A 13,649-nucleotide genomic window follows, 5' to 3' on the forward strand; every position below is an offset into this window, starting at 1 on the left:
GTGCTCATGCTGCTCATTCTTCTGAGTGCCAAGTGCACAGTAAGATAACATAACCTGACTATAACATGGCCATGCTTTTCACTACTTCCCTTTCCACTCTGGCAAGACCATGAAATACTGCTATTTGCCAATTATTTTCTGTGAAGTGCCCTCTTTGCTGCATACATGACTGAGACCCCATCTTATCTAACTGCAATGCACCTTTCCCAGTTTCTATGGCTCACAAAATAACCACCAGCTAAACAACAACAACAATAGCCACCATGATACAAATAAACTCTCTTCTTGTGTGTCCCAACTCTCAAATGAGAAACAGAACAAAAAGTTGCCACGTTCTTCCCCACACAGGTTATAGTCATCCCTCAGCATCCATGGGGAATTGGTTCCAGGATCCCCTGCAGCTACCAAACTCTAGGGATGCTCAAATTCCTTATATAAATTGGCATAGTATTCGTACATAAACTATACACATCCTCCTGTATAGTTTAAAACATCTCTAGATTACTTATAATACCTAATACAATGTAAACACCATGTTAATAGTTGTTATACTCTGTTGTTTAGGAAATAATAACATGACAAAAACATCTGTACATGTTCAGTACAGATGCAATTATCATAGGCCTAACTATGTTTTCTGTCAAGATTGATTGAATCCACAGATGCAGAACCCACAGGTACAGAGGGCCAACTGTAATTACTACCCAGATTCAGCCTCTGCATTTCAGTAATGTTACTCAATTGCAAAGCAAAATATCAGTTGGCATCTAACACCTGTGACAGTAATTGCTCAACACTGTTGGTATAATGTCATATCCAGCAGACACATCTGATAAAGTAATTCTGCCAAACACATCTTTTGCTCTTTGCAAGTATGATATTCATCATTAAATATTTATGATTGTGATAGTTTTACAAACCTCTTGATAGTAGTATCAATTTTATGTTTCAGTTGTGTTTTTAATAAGAAGTTCAACTCAATGATATCTCAATCGTCTCTTATCATTAGCAACAACATTCATAAACATAACTCAGGACATTCCCTTTTGTTGCCATTTTTTATGCAGTGCCCACAGATCTGACCCTGCCTCAGCTCGAGGGGTAGAGAGTGGTTCTCATCCTGGATACGTATAGAATCTGGGGACCTTTTAGAAAAAACTCTGATGCTGGCATCCTATCAAGGACCACTCCCCACCCCTGTCCCACCCACAAGCCTTCCAACACACACATCTCTCAGAAATGCTGGATGTAGAATCCACATATGATATTTTTTCAAATTCCCTAAGTAATTCTAATATACAGCCAGGGTTAAGAATCACTAATCTTTATCATGTAAATGGCAGAATTCCATCCCTGCCACAATAGTAGAGTGAGTTCAAGACACAGTGACAACCTTGAATTTTATTTAATGACTATGTGAAGATAAGTTCTCTTTCTTTCACTGTAGGTAAAGGAGAAACCATAGAAGTCCCCTTGATTCTGGCATATACACTGTGACTGCAAGGAAGAATAAGGCAGAGTAGAGGGTCAAAAAGGTAAGTTTTTGCAGCAAAGTGAATTGCTGAGTGAAGTCTGGCTTGAAGCTGCTCTGTATCTTTCCAGACTTCATAAATACTCCTGTTTCCATGGTGAGACAACCACAGACACAGACCACTCAGATCTCCTTCAAGACAATCTGCTACAGAGAGCAGAGTTAACTATTGTAACAGCCTCAGGTGCTGTCCCTTTGGATGCATGAGGACATTCGTCCCCTGGGGTGCTACCAGCTGTCACTGAACATGGTGAAGGTATGAATGTTGGTCTATTCCTGCCCAATGCAGGACCCTTCCAAAGGTATCCTCAGCTTGGGGACACATCACTGGCCTGGCTAAAACTCTCTTAATGCTATGCTGGAACCTAGACTCCTACCCGATTCTTCCTTCTCTTTCTCCTTTCATAGGGTCAAAACTACATTGTATCTGAAGGCCTTCCCTGTCTGTGCTTGTGCTTTTCCCCTTTACCTTTTTCACATGAGTTTTCCCCTAATAAATTCTTTGCACATCTAATCCTGTCTTGGCATCTGCTTTCTGGAAGACCTGAACTAATAAAGATGGATTTTCTATTACTTTTGACCAAAAGTATTCTGACTGCATTACGTAGAATACAAACTCGGCTGCTGTAATGAAAGACAAGTAAGAGGGACTTCAAGATAGAAGTTTATTTCTCACACAAGAAGCATGCAATTTAAGAAGCTGATGAGGCAGTTCATGGTGTCAGAGACCCAGTCTATTCCCATCTTATGGTTCTGCCATTCTCAGTACACAGTCTCCAACTTATCTCTGTGATGACTCCTTTAGTTTCTGCTTCCACGTATTCATTCCAGCCAGCAAGCTGGGAAGAGAGAAGGAAAAATGGAAAGGTACACCCTTTCCCTTTAACAGCAAGATTCCAAAGTGGCACCTATCACTTAAGTTCACATGGCCACATCCTGCTGCAATGGAAGCTGAGAAAGGGAATCTTTAGCTGCACGATCATGTCACGAACTAAAACTCCACTACCAAATGAAGTAGGGATATTAGGAAATTACCACCAGTCTCTCTACTACTATTTGCAATAAGTCAAAATAGTTAATCAGAGAGACCAATAGGTTCTGTCCAAAAATTATTCAAAAGCTTCAATGACTGCATGTTATTAGACCAAAATTTCAAAACAGACATCAGGAATATGTTTGAATCCATTGCTGACATTTTTAAAAAATACAATTCATTATTTTTCTACTGCCATGCACAGCCTTTAAAAAGATAATTGCTAAGAATATAGTGATATTTTGTGATAATCATAATCACTCTCTTATTTAAAATATATATCAACTTTTCTCCTGAAACTACAAAATCCTTTATCTCTACAAAAGCACTCAACCATAAGATCAGAAACCACCAATAATTCATGGGCCACACTTTGCAAAGCAGTGGTATAATATTATTTTAATTCTAGAAATATATACTTAAAAAGAGAAAAGAAAGAAAAAAGAAGGAAAAGAAAACAGAAGAAAAAATAACTCTGGATCTTCAAATGAAAAGTTAGCAAGTACCTGGAGTTGACATCTCCATGTCCTAGCTGCCCATGCTGCCCATAACCAAATGTATAGACATCTCCATTTTCCATTAAAACCACTGCAACCAAAACACACAGCTTTATTTTTTCATTATATGCATTTTACATTTCTATCACAACTATACTAAAAGCAGTGTAATTTTCACTATTTAAGATTTATAGCACCATTAAAAATAGGTAACTGAAGGACAAATTTGTATTTAATGAGAAATTAATTTTAGTTCTGAAAAATATTTTTGTAGGTCATATAAATGTATAATTTTTTCATAATACACACTTAAAAATTCTTATAAATGCCATTTAATAACATTAATTCTTATTAACACACTGGTTCAGGTCAACTGTAAAATCTTCTTAATAATGAGTAACTACATATAAAATATTGTTCTCTCCTATCTGGGATATGAGGTCTGCACAATTACGTACAACATCAATGAAACAGCAAAACTTTAATGTCTGTTAATACCTTATCAAATAATCTTCAAGGAAGGAATTTAACATTTTTGTTTTTATAAAGGTTGAACAGTACAGCATAAGCTAACCCAAATGCCAATAATTTACTAAGAATTTAATTATTTTCTACATTTTAAGAAAGTAAATTTGTTGACATACATTTATCACTGAACATTAACAAAATATGGGAACACGTTACAAAAACCACAGCATTCTAGAACTGAAAGAAATTTAAAGGATTATTTCATCTTCCAGAATGTCTTGAATTATAAAAGAAGTCCATAGGAAGACAGACTAGAAGTTAGATCTCTAGACAAGTACCTGTTCCATCATGCCATAGTTGTTTAAAGAGATTCTGTAATAAATACAAAGGTCTTACAGATTTGAGAGACTGCCACACGACAGCTTTTAACACACAGTTAACAGGCTATGTTCATCAAATCTGAAGAAATAAGTTACTGAGCACAATTGTAAAAATGCAGTTATACCCTAAAGTTCCAGCCGCTACCTGAATGGTGAAATCCACAGCTGACTTGGACTGCCCGGAGCTCACAGTCAAATCGCACAGAGCCTGGAGGGTATGTTGTGATTTTGCTTGCATCCTTTTCGCCTCTTTCTCCACTTCCATCTGCAAGTGTTATAATTTGTGAATTATGAATAATTAAGCCATTATTCATCTTCAAAATAAAAATTTAAATCAGTTTATTATGGAAGAACAAGAGAAAAATGTTAAAAGGAACAAGCAAGAAGAATCTGTAGCTGTTAGAAGTGATAGATCAAGAATCTACCTGCAAAGAAGCAATTTTGAAAAGATAGACTATATACCTCCATTTGCAAATATCACTAAATTAATAAAAACAGAGATAAGATCTGGTTATGGATAAAACCTTATATAATAAACGGGTCATTAAGTTATAGAAATAACAAAATTTAAAATGTAACAGTTTATATGGGAAAATTTAGTTTGCATAAAAAATTACTGCATGCAAAGTCATTTAACAATTATTTTAAACTTAGTGATATTGTTAGTACTAGCCATTTTTAAAAAATTGCTAATGGATTCACAAGTGACTTAGATTTCCTAAACAGATCTTAGAAAGGCTACACTGCCCACAAGTATTGTGAAATTCAACTGAACTTTTCAAAATGTATAAAGACCAAAGAGCTTTATTCAATATATTGCAGTTCAATGGCCTATTCTTAATTCATGTTTCCTGTGCCACCATCACCTTCAGCCATATTGCTTTGTGGTTTTCTCCCTGTCCCCAATCACTACCCTCAACCAAACCTTTTTTCTGCTTTCACTCCTTCTTTCCTCCTCCCTTCTCACAATTTCCTTCATTGAGCTTGCTTTAAGCCTTTTCTTTACCCCTGGTTTTTGCAATCCAACTTCGAATTTTCCAAGAATCTAACCATAGCATCAAAAACCACATTCCAGAATATAAAAATTTTTGTTTGGAATGTGTAAATAACAACAACTTACTTTTTCTAATCACAATGTACTTCTATACATCACTAACATATGACCTTTATATCATCAAGATTCAAATTCCTTGTACACAGAATAAATGTAAATCTGGAAGGAATTTCACAAGTTCAACTAGTCTAAACCACTCTCAAGTGGTATAGTAACTCTAAACAAGTGTGTATTATATGAAGATACATATGTGAATCTACAGACACACACTTTCTATCCTGTATTTTCATTGTGCATTTTAGAATGTTAAACAGAATAATATTAAATCATTTAGTGTTTATTCTTTTTTTACCTAACCTTTAGTAACATCCAGGTGAGACAAAATCTACCTACATTATTACTTTCCTTTCCGTAACTAAATGCCTATGATTTCAAGAAGCCTGAAACTCTTTACGACACTAGGACAGTAAAACCTCACTAATTCGGAATAACATAGAACAGGTAGGCCTGTGTGGCTTACTGGAAATGTCTTAATCATACAGAACACTGAAGTAAAAATTCAGTTTTGTTACCTTCAAGCAGTACAGATTACAGATTAAACTAAATGCTACAATAAATAGAGTGTGGTTACCTACATTATATTTCAAAATAGGCCAATATTACATTTAAAATGTACCATAAACATAAAAGTCCTTTAACATACAAGAATTAACTGCTGGACCCAGAGGCTGAAGGCACGTTGAAGGAATCCTTCATTTCTTGAGCCCTTGGTTTGAAAAGCTAGTGATTTTAGACAGGTTTCCCCTTATAAGTATGACCCTGAAAATTCAGAGGAAGAAATTATTTTGAATTTTTTACTCAAAAAAGACCACAAATACTGCATCTCAAATATCATAAATTCAGAATTAGTGAGAGGTTTTACTATAATAGGATGAAGATATAATTCCTCTTCTGCTAAATTATCTAATGTGGGTTTGCCAAATTAAATCAAAGAATGGATGGACTAAAAAAAAAAAAAAAAAAAAAAAAACCAAACAAAAAAACCAACAACATTTAGTTTCACTCCATCCAAAATAAAATATACTCAGTTCAAAGCCTCCTCATGTTGGAAAGATAGTGGAATGGTAAAATATATGCAAAAGCCTACACACACACGCACACACATACACACACACGCACACACACACACACAAATACATATCTTCCAAAAGCTATTTAATAAGACGCCAAATGTAAAGAAATTTTACGGCTTTATCTCAATTGGTAAAAATGTCTAATTATTAAAACCAAATGAGATTTAACATAGAAAATACATTGTGTTCATATGATTCTGCCAGACTTAATTAAACATTTCAAGTATCATTCCACTTTATATAAATGTATTGATGCCTAGTTACAAGGTTTTACCTTTGAATTTAGCATTTTGTCTCCTCCCTTGAGTAGGAGATTAAATATAGGTATAAATCCCACAATAGAGACATAGCATCAAGGAAGGAGATTATTTTTAAAGGCTGGTAATTTACTGAATACAACCACAATGACTAAAAAAGTAGCAGCTGTTATTTAGAGGTCAAAATAATACTAGAAACATTTTTCATTGAAACAAACTGTAACTGTACAAAACAACTTCTCAATTATTATAGACAGTGAAAATCTTACAAGTAAAAAAATTGAGATGAGGGTCTTAATCATTATCAGCAGCAGTGGCAGAATTAAAATATATATTATATATATATATCTGTATACGGTATTTGATATCAAAAATTTGAGTATAATTCCTATAACTCAGACATTAACCAAAGTTTATCAAAGAAAAAAGGCACTTAATAAGTGGCCAAAAATTTAGTGCAAATTCAAGAACCAGCAAGCTAATTCAGCAAGATTAATTCTGCTCAAGCTGGGCGTGGTGGTTCACACCTGTAATCTCAGGGCTTTGGGAGGCTGAGAAAGGCAGATTACTTGAGCCTAGGAGTTCAAGACCAGCCTGGGCAACATGGTAAAACCCTGTCTCTACTAAAAATACAAAAAACTAGCTGGGTGTGGTGGTGAATACCTGTAGTCCCAGCTACTTGGGTGGCTGAGGTGGGAGAATCACCTGAGCCCAGAAGGTCAAGGATGCAGTGAGCCGTGATCATGCCATTGCACTCTAGCCTAGGTGATAGAGTGAGACCCTGTCTCAAAAAAAAAAAAAAAAAAAATCTGTTCAAGCTCATTATTCAGTAAAGTGTTAATGAGCAGCAATAAGACCAAAGCTTAGATCTATATAAAAAACTAAACAGTTTGTCAATAAAAAATTGACAGATGTGAATAATCTTATAATTGGCCATTTAAGTATGAGCACATCTGTATTTTCCCTAAGATGAATATGTTGTGTGTGTGTGTGTGTGTGTGTGTGTGTATGTGTGTGTATACCATGTAACACTGAAACTACAGTAGCTACAAAGCCTTGGCAACTATGTAACTAAAATATTATATGTATGTATACATTATATATAATTATATACACATATTTGTATACACAGAGAAAAAAGAGGGTTCAGTATCTAAGGGACTCTAACTTCTAATTTTAATTTTTACTAAAATCTATACCTTTGGAGGGTAATCCTACAGTCATGCATAGAACAGAAACTACCACAGAACACAGTGAGTACTTTGTGCAAAATCATTAAAACAAATCAGCAAGGACAAAAGTAGTTGCAATTTACTAAGCACTTGCTGTGTGCTAACTGAACACTGTAAACAATTAAATACCACAGTGGATGAGTGCTTGGGAGTACTGGAACTTAAGAACTTGGACTGGAATCTTGGCTCTTCTCATTTGCTAGTTGTATGACAACTGGACACTGGACCTTCTGGTCCTAGCTTTCCTATCTATAATATAGCAACAATGATATGTAACTCATCAGGTTCCTATGAGAATTAAATAAAATATGAAAAGTGCTCAATCAATATTTACTATTGTTGCTTTCTTTAATGAATAAAGCAATCTGATAATATAGGTATTCTCTGTCCATCTTACAGATGAAAAAACTAAGGCTTGAAGGGTTAAGGGGTTAAGTAACCAGCCCAAAATCATAAATGGTAGGACAAATTTAGAGTTTAATCATAAATAAGGCTCATGCATTTTACCACCACCAAATGGTTGAAACCTTAAATCCTTTGTAAAAATAAACTATGCATTTAATAAATCTCAAATATTGTACCTTTAAGATAATTCTGAAAGAGAAAACAAATCATTCAATTCAAAATATTAAAGCTAGTATTCATGGAGGATTTATATGTGCAAAGACTACATATGTGGGTGTGCAAAGACTACACACATATATTTTAATCTTCATAGCAACACAATCAGTTAAGAATTACTATTCTTGTTTTTAAAATAAGAAAACTGAAGCCAAAGAGATTAAGACATTTTGCACAGCCATGTAGTTCTAGTAAATGACAGATTCAGAAATAAAATTGAAGCCTAATTCCAAAGGCTATAATATTTTCATCACACTGCACCATTTCCAAACAGAAAGTAAGAGTAAAATAGACTCAGATGTTTATCAGTGTGCCTTCGGATTTTCAAATCAGTCATTTAAAAATAGATTTTAGGACTATCTCTAAAACAATTCAGATGTTCCTAACCATGTACACTACTAACACATTTTTCTGTGTAAGGTACTGAATAGCTGAAACAAATGTTAATTCTGTTTCGAATATAGTTTATGGGCACATTTTAGAATAATTTACTGTATTTTATATGGAATTTTCCTTATTGATTCAGTCTATATACTCTATTTTGCCTTTAGTCAATATCTGCCTGTATAGGATGAATTCTGAACTTCTCTGAATTTTCTCCAATCACCCAGAAGTTCTCCAACTTTCCATCTTAGAACTTAGTCCTGTTAACAATAAATCCACAGTTCTTACTCTCCTTACACCCTCACAAAAAAGTCACAGTCTAAAAAATTTTAACTATTACCATCCTATAATTTGTACCAACATAATTAAATGTAGGATAGAACATAGCAATCAATACCACAAACTTCTCAGTAGATAAACTAGAAGACAAACTGGGTAAGGTGAAGAGAAAAATATATGTAGAAAAAATACTTATTAAAAGACTGAAAATATGTACAGGTTGAGCATCCCTTATTTGAAATGCTTGGGACCAGAAGTGTTTTGGATTTTGGATTTTGTTCAAATTTTGGAATATTTGCATATACATAATGAGATATCTTGGGGATGGGACCCAAGTCTAAACATGAAATTCATTGATATTTCATATACACATTACTCACATAGCCGAAAGATAATTTTATGCAATATTTTAAATAATTTGGTGCATGAAAATTTGTATCCCTGCACTATCAGAAAGCAAAGGTACCTCAGCCACCCAGCCACCCATGTAGACAAACTGTGATTGGCGTCACCATCATGCTGTGCATGGAAAAGCTTTATCACAGCTGAAGAGGGCTGAGAGGATTGCTTTCACTTTAGGACACTGAATAAGCTGTGTGCTGGGACTGCAACCTGTCACAGGAGGTCAGGTGTGGAATTTCCCACTTGGGGGCTTCATGTTGGTGCTCAAAAAGTTTCAGATCTTGGAGCATTTTGTATTTTCAAATTAGGGATGTTCAACATGTCGTAAAAGTAAAAGCAGTGAATGGAGAGATAATTAAATGACAAGACAGTGAGTGTAAATGGTTAGTGGCTGGAGGGAAATTAGTGAGCAGTAAATTAATACTCCACAAAAAAATAGGGTACCAATTGATAAATTATTATTTGCATTGTAAGTGTATTTGGGGAGTAAAAAGATAAAACTATCTCACTCTATAAAATCCTAAAATCCAATAAAACTGGTCCTACACTGTGATATTACAAAGTAGGTCCTTACAGAGTGGTTACAAGTATACAAAGAAACTTGTTATAAAGTAACCCCATGACAAGCAAACTTGAAGACTAGCTATCATTGAATAACTTGTTTTTTCACTGCAACCTCTGCCTCCCAGGCTCAAGTGATTATTGTTCTCATGCCTCAGCTTCCTGAGTACCTGGGATTACAGGCATGTGCCACCACACTCGGCTTATTATTGTTATTATTATTATTTGTATTTTTAGTAGAGATGAGGTTTCACCACGTTAGCCAGGCTGGCCTCGAACTCCTGACCTCAAGTGATCCACCCCCTCAGCCTTCCAAAGTGCTGCAATTACAGGCGTGTGCCACTGCGCCCAGCCTCACTAAATAATTTCTATAGCCAATCATTATGTGACATTGGGAAAAGTTTGCTTCAAATATGTAACCTTGGTTTTCATTTAACGTTTCATTTAAAAATCTGGAAAGGGTAAAGATACTTGTCCATGAGATACTAACATGGAGCTGAAAAGGTTTTAAACTGTTTCATGAAATGTGAATATTTAACCTCAAACTATTGGGAAAACTTGACTTTCATATATTTGGGGGAAGAAAGAAACTGAAAAAATCTGTTCTAATTGTGACATAGTAGAAATCATAAAAGATCAGACATTCTGGCAAATAACAATTTCATTGCGTACCCCAAATATTATTCCTTATATATGTATCTTTTCTTTTTGGAATCAGCTGTCTTAGGCTGAAAATTCCTTAAATATTTATGGCATTGTTAGAGCACTCAGTAAATAAAGTAATCACAAATTTTACTGTGGTTAATAGCATTAGATTTAAAACACTATTTTTATTTCTGCAGAGTATATCTTAAGTTGTGCTCTATTTACACCTTTACTAAAGATGAGTTTTGTCTATTTTGTTTATGTTTTTGTTTTGAGTGGCAAACTGACAGACTGAAAGAGGCAAATAAAAATAAAGTTGATTATACTATACTGCCTATGAAATTTTTTTAAATTAGACTATGACAATTTTGCAGCAAAAAAAGAAAAGGATCCAAACATTAATTAGATTAATTTGTCTACATGGAAAGCATGTTTTTAAAACTTCCTATTCTATTTTGCAGGACCTATCTTAGGCATTTAAGAAAATGGGAGTTTTAAGTTGTGTTAGCTAAGGAAGAGCACTGGTTCAAAGGCCAGGATACAAGGCAAAAATTTTATATAAATTTATAAATTCCTTGTATTAAATTCTTTCCTGATCTTAGCTGACCCATAATTTGTGGTTTACAAGAAAATAAGCATGCTTTAAGAATATATTTAATTAACCCAGAACTGAGATCTCAAAGGACAACACCAAGCTAGATTCCTACTTCCTCACAGACTAGGATAGCCCTCTGCCCATCACCAGGGACTAGAGAAAGTCTTCATGATTCGTGCTTTGCTTGCACTTATCTCTACTTAACCCACAACCATCAAATATTTGTATATTCATTTGTTGTTTATATAAACTTAATTAATAAACAGTGGAAAAGTGTAATGGCAGTCTTATTATCATCATTTAATATACTGAATTTAGTAATATTGTTTATCCTAAAGCATATAAACAGCATTCAAAAAAGAATTGTAAAAGGCCAGATCACAGTCATTAAAGAGCAAATAATAAAGGATGTAAGACAGAAAGCAATAATTATTTTTTCCACCTTCCCTTAACTTTCTGAAATTTGAAAAGAAATGGACAAGGAAAAGATATATTGTAAAATATCTCCTTTATGAAAGCTAACGACAACAAAAAAACAAGAAGCATGACAGTCACTGACAAACGGTATCACTTTCAGCATGTTCTTTCTCCTCAGGCTACATCATGATAGAAGCAAAGAAGAAGAATCAGGTTTGTGCATTTTCCCAGAGACAAAATTCAAATGAGTGGAAGAAATTGGGAAAGTATCCCACCTAGGTGATAAGGAAGACCAAATACCTTTGTGCTTGTCCCGCTTATGCTTTAGCTGTGCTGGATGGGATCTGAGTCTGGCTAGAGCCTGTTCTCGATGGTTCATAAAAATAGGACCAGCAAATACAAGGGGGCCTGAGGAGAAACATTTTGTATGTGCATAGAAAAACTCACAAAATGAAAACACTATAATGAACAAAAAATAATTCAAACTAAAAAGCATAAAAATTTATTCTTAACGGTTTTGGACATTACACTTTTCTTCCAGTTTCCCCACTCCAGCCCCCCACCCCCACCCATAACCTAATCACCATTTCACATAAAAGTTAATATCTTAAATATAATTTATAAAGTACAAATCCCATCTTGTATACTTATAAAATTATTGCGTAGTTACTAATAGTCTCAAATAGATAATCAAGAAGTTCAATTTAAATCAATCAAATTATCTTACAAATACTTTTTTAATATCATATATATTCAACGTCAGTAAACCATGTATTCGTTGAAGACAGATATCTTTTCCATTGAAACATAAAAACTAATTTTTAAATTAACCATTAAGTTTTAACAAGCTCTTCCAGGTTTAATATTTGTATTAATCTTGCTACAAAACCAAAATAAAAATGTTACCGAGTTTACTACAAATCATAAATAGAGGTTAAGAAAACCAGATGATCAAAAACAAAACAAAAATGTCTATATTCTGCATATAGATATATGTATACACAGAGAGAGAGAGAGAGAGAGAACGAGAGAGAGAGAGAGAGAGAGAGAAAGGAGCTTGGGCTTTATATTGATGGTAAAGGGGGCACCTAACCCAAATAACATTTTGGAAACATCTTTCATTAAATCATTTCTTCTAAAGTGCCACTATGTACATATATATATATACATATACAAATACATACCCACACAGATTATAGTTCTTTCCACTTATATGGTATTTAAGGAAAAAATATACAGCCAAATTTATTTTAATAAAATAAAATAAATCATTTTTCCCATTAACATTTACCTTGAAAAGAAAAATAAATTTTAGTTATAACTTAAAATTTTAGGTTTTTTCTTATACAGCAGAACTATAGTTTCCTTGAGTTTTAACAACATCAAAAATGTCTTCAAATTTGAAAACACTCTAAATTTGACAGGTTACCATTAACTGAAACAGGAATTATGACACTATATAAGCACTGAACATTTTTATTTAAAACAAGTTTTTTCGTGATTCTCTATTGATCTTCAGTTTAATTTTTCTAATGATGGGACAAATTGAGCCTACTGCCCTCTAATAAAATTTCATAAATGTCAAATTAAATATCAAAGTACCCTTCATTAAACGTACAAGTGGGTAAAGGAACCATATTTCAATTATGTTTCTAGATATAAACAAAAATGCAAATACCTCAAATTGTATGAAAAACCATGAATAACATATTCTATGACTACTACAGATAGAAACATGCTAATTTAATGTTAACAGAAGAATAAGTTCTCAATAATGCAGTACCAATTATTTTCTCAGGCTAAGGTTATGTAAACTGAGTTCCATTTCTAAAATGTAATAAAATTGATATTTCAAATATGAACAAATATGAACAAAATGCCTTATTTTCTTAACATGCATGATTTCTCAATTGTTACAAAGCAGATATATAAATTACTATAAAAAGTATTTTCCAACTATATAAAAAAGTTATAGATATTAAGGTAATAATATTAAGTTATATTACCATTTTCTGATTTCTATGGTCTGCCTACAATATTGTTTCTCCCCATGAAAATACATTACACCCACACCCATTTAATGTCTTGCTAAATTCAATCTTTTTAGAATCTTTTGATTTATAAATCAAGAAGGCACGGGGGCAATCATGTCTAAAAATT

At 33.6% G+C, this 13,649-nt stretch overlaps 1 protein-coding gene across 20 annotated transcripts in view; it reads right to left on the minus strand.

Moving 5' to 3' along the window:
• The window catches only part of MYCBP2 (MYC binding protein 2), a 283,201-nt gene that overhangs the window by 176,973 nt on the left and 92,579 nt on the right, over positions 1–13,649 (minus strand). For 17 of the 20 annotated variants that reach the window (XM_055360108.2, XM_031001222.3, XM_055360106.2 and 14 more), the window contains exons 18-20: positions 11,790–11,897; positions 4,055–4,174; positions 3,071–3,152 (exon numbers count right to left, since the gene is read on the minus strand). In XM_055360108.2, the coding sequence (XP_055216083.2) occupies positions 3,071–3,152; positions 4,055–4,174; positions 11,790–11,897 (310 nt within the window). The remainder of the gene's footprint in view (positions 1–3,070; positions 3,153–4,054; positions 4,175–11,789; positions 11,898–13,649) is intronic. The other 3 variants (XM_055360105.2, XM_055360102.2, XM_055360098.2) reach the window with 1 other exon arrangement.

This window comes from Gorilla gorilla, chromosome 14 (assembly GCF_029281585.2).
Source record: "Gorilla gorilla gorilla isolate KB3781 chromosome 14, NHGRI_mGorGor1-v2.1_pri, whole genome shotgun sequence".
NCBI lineage: Eukaryota > Metazoa > Chordata > Mammalia > Primates > Hominidae > Gorilla > Gorilla gorilla.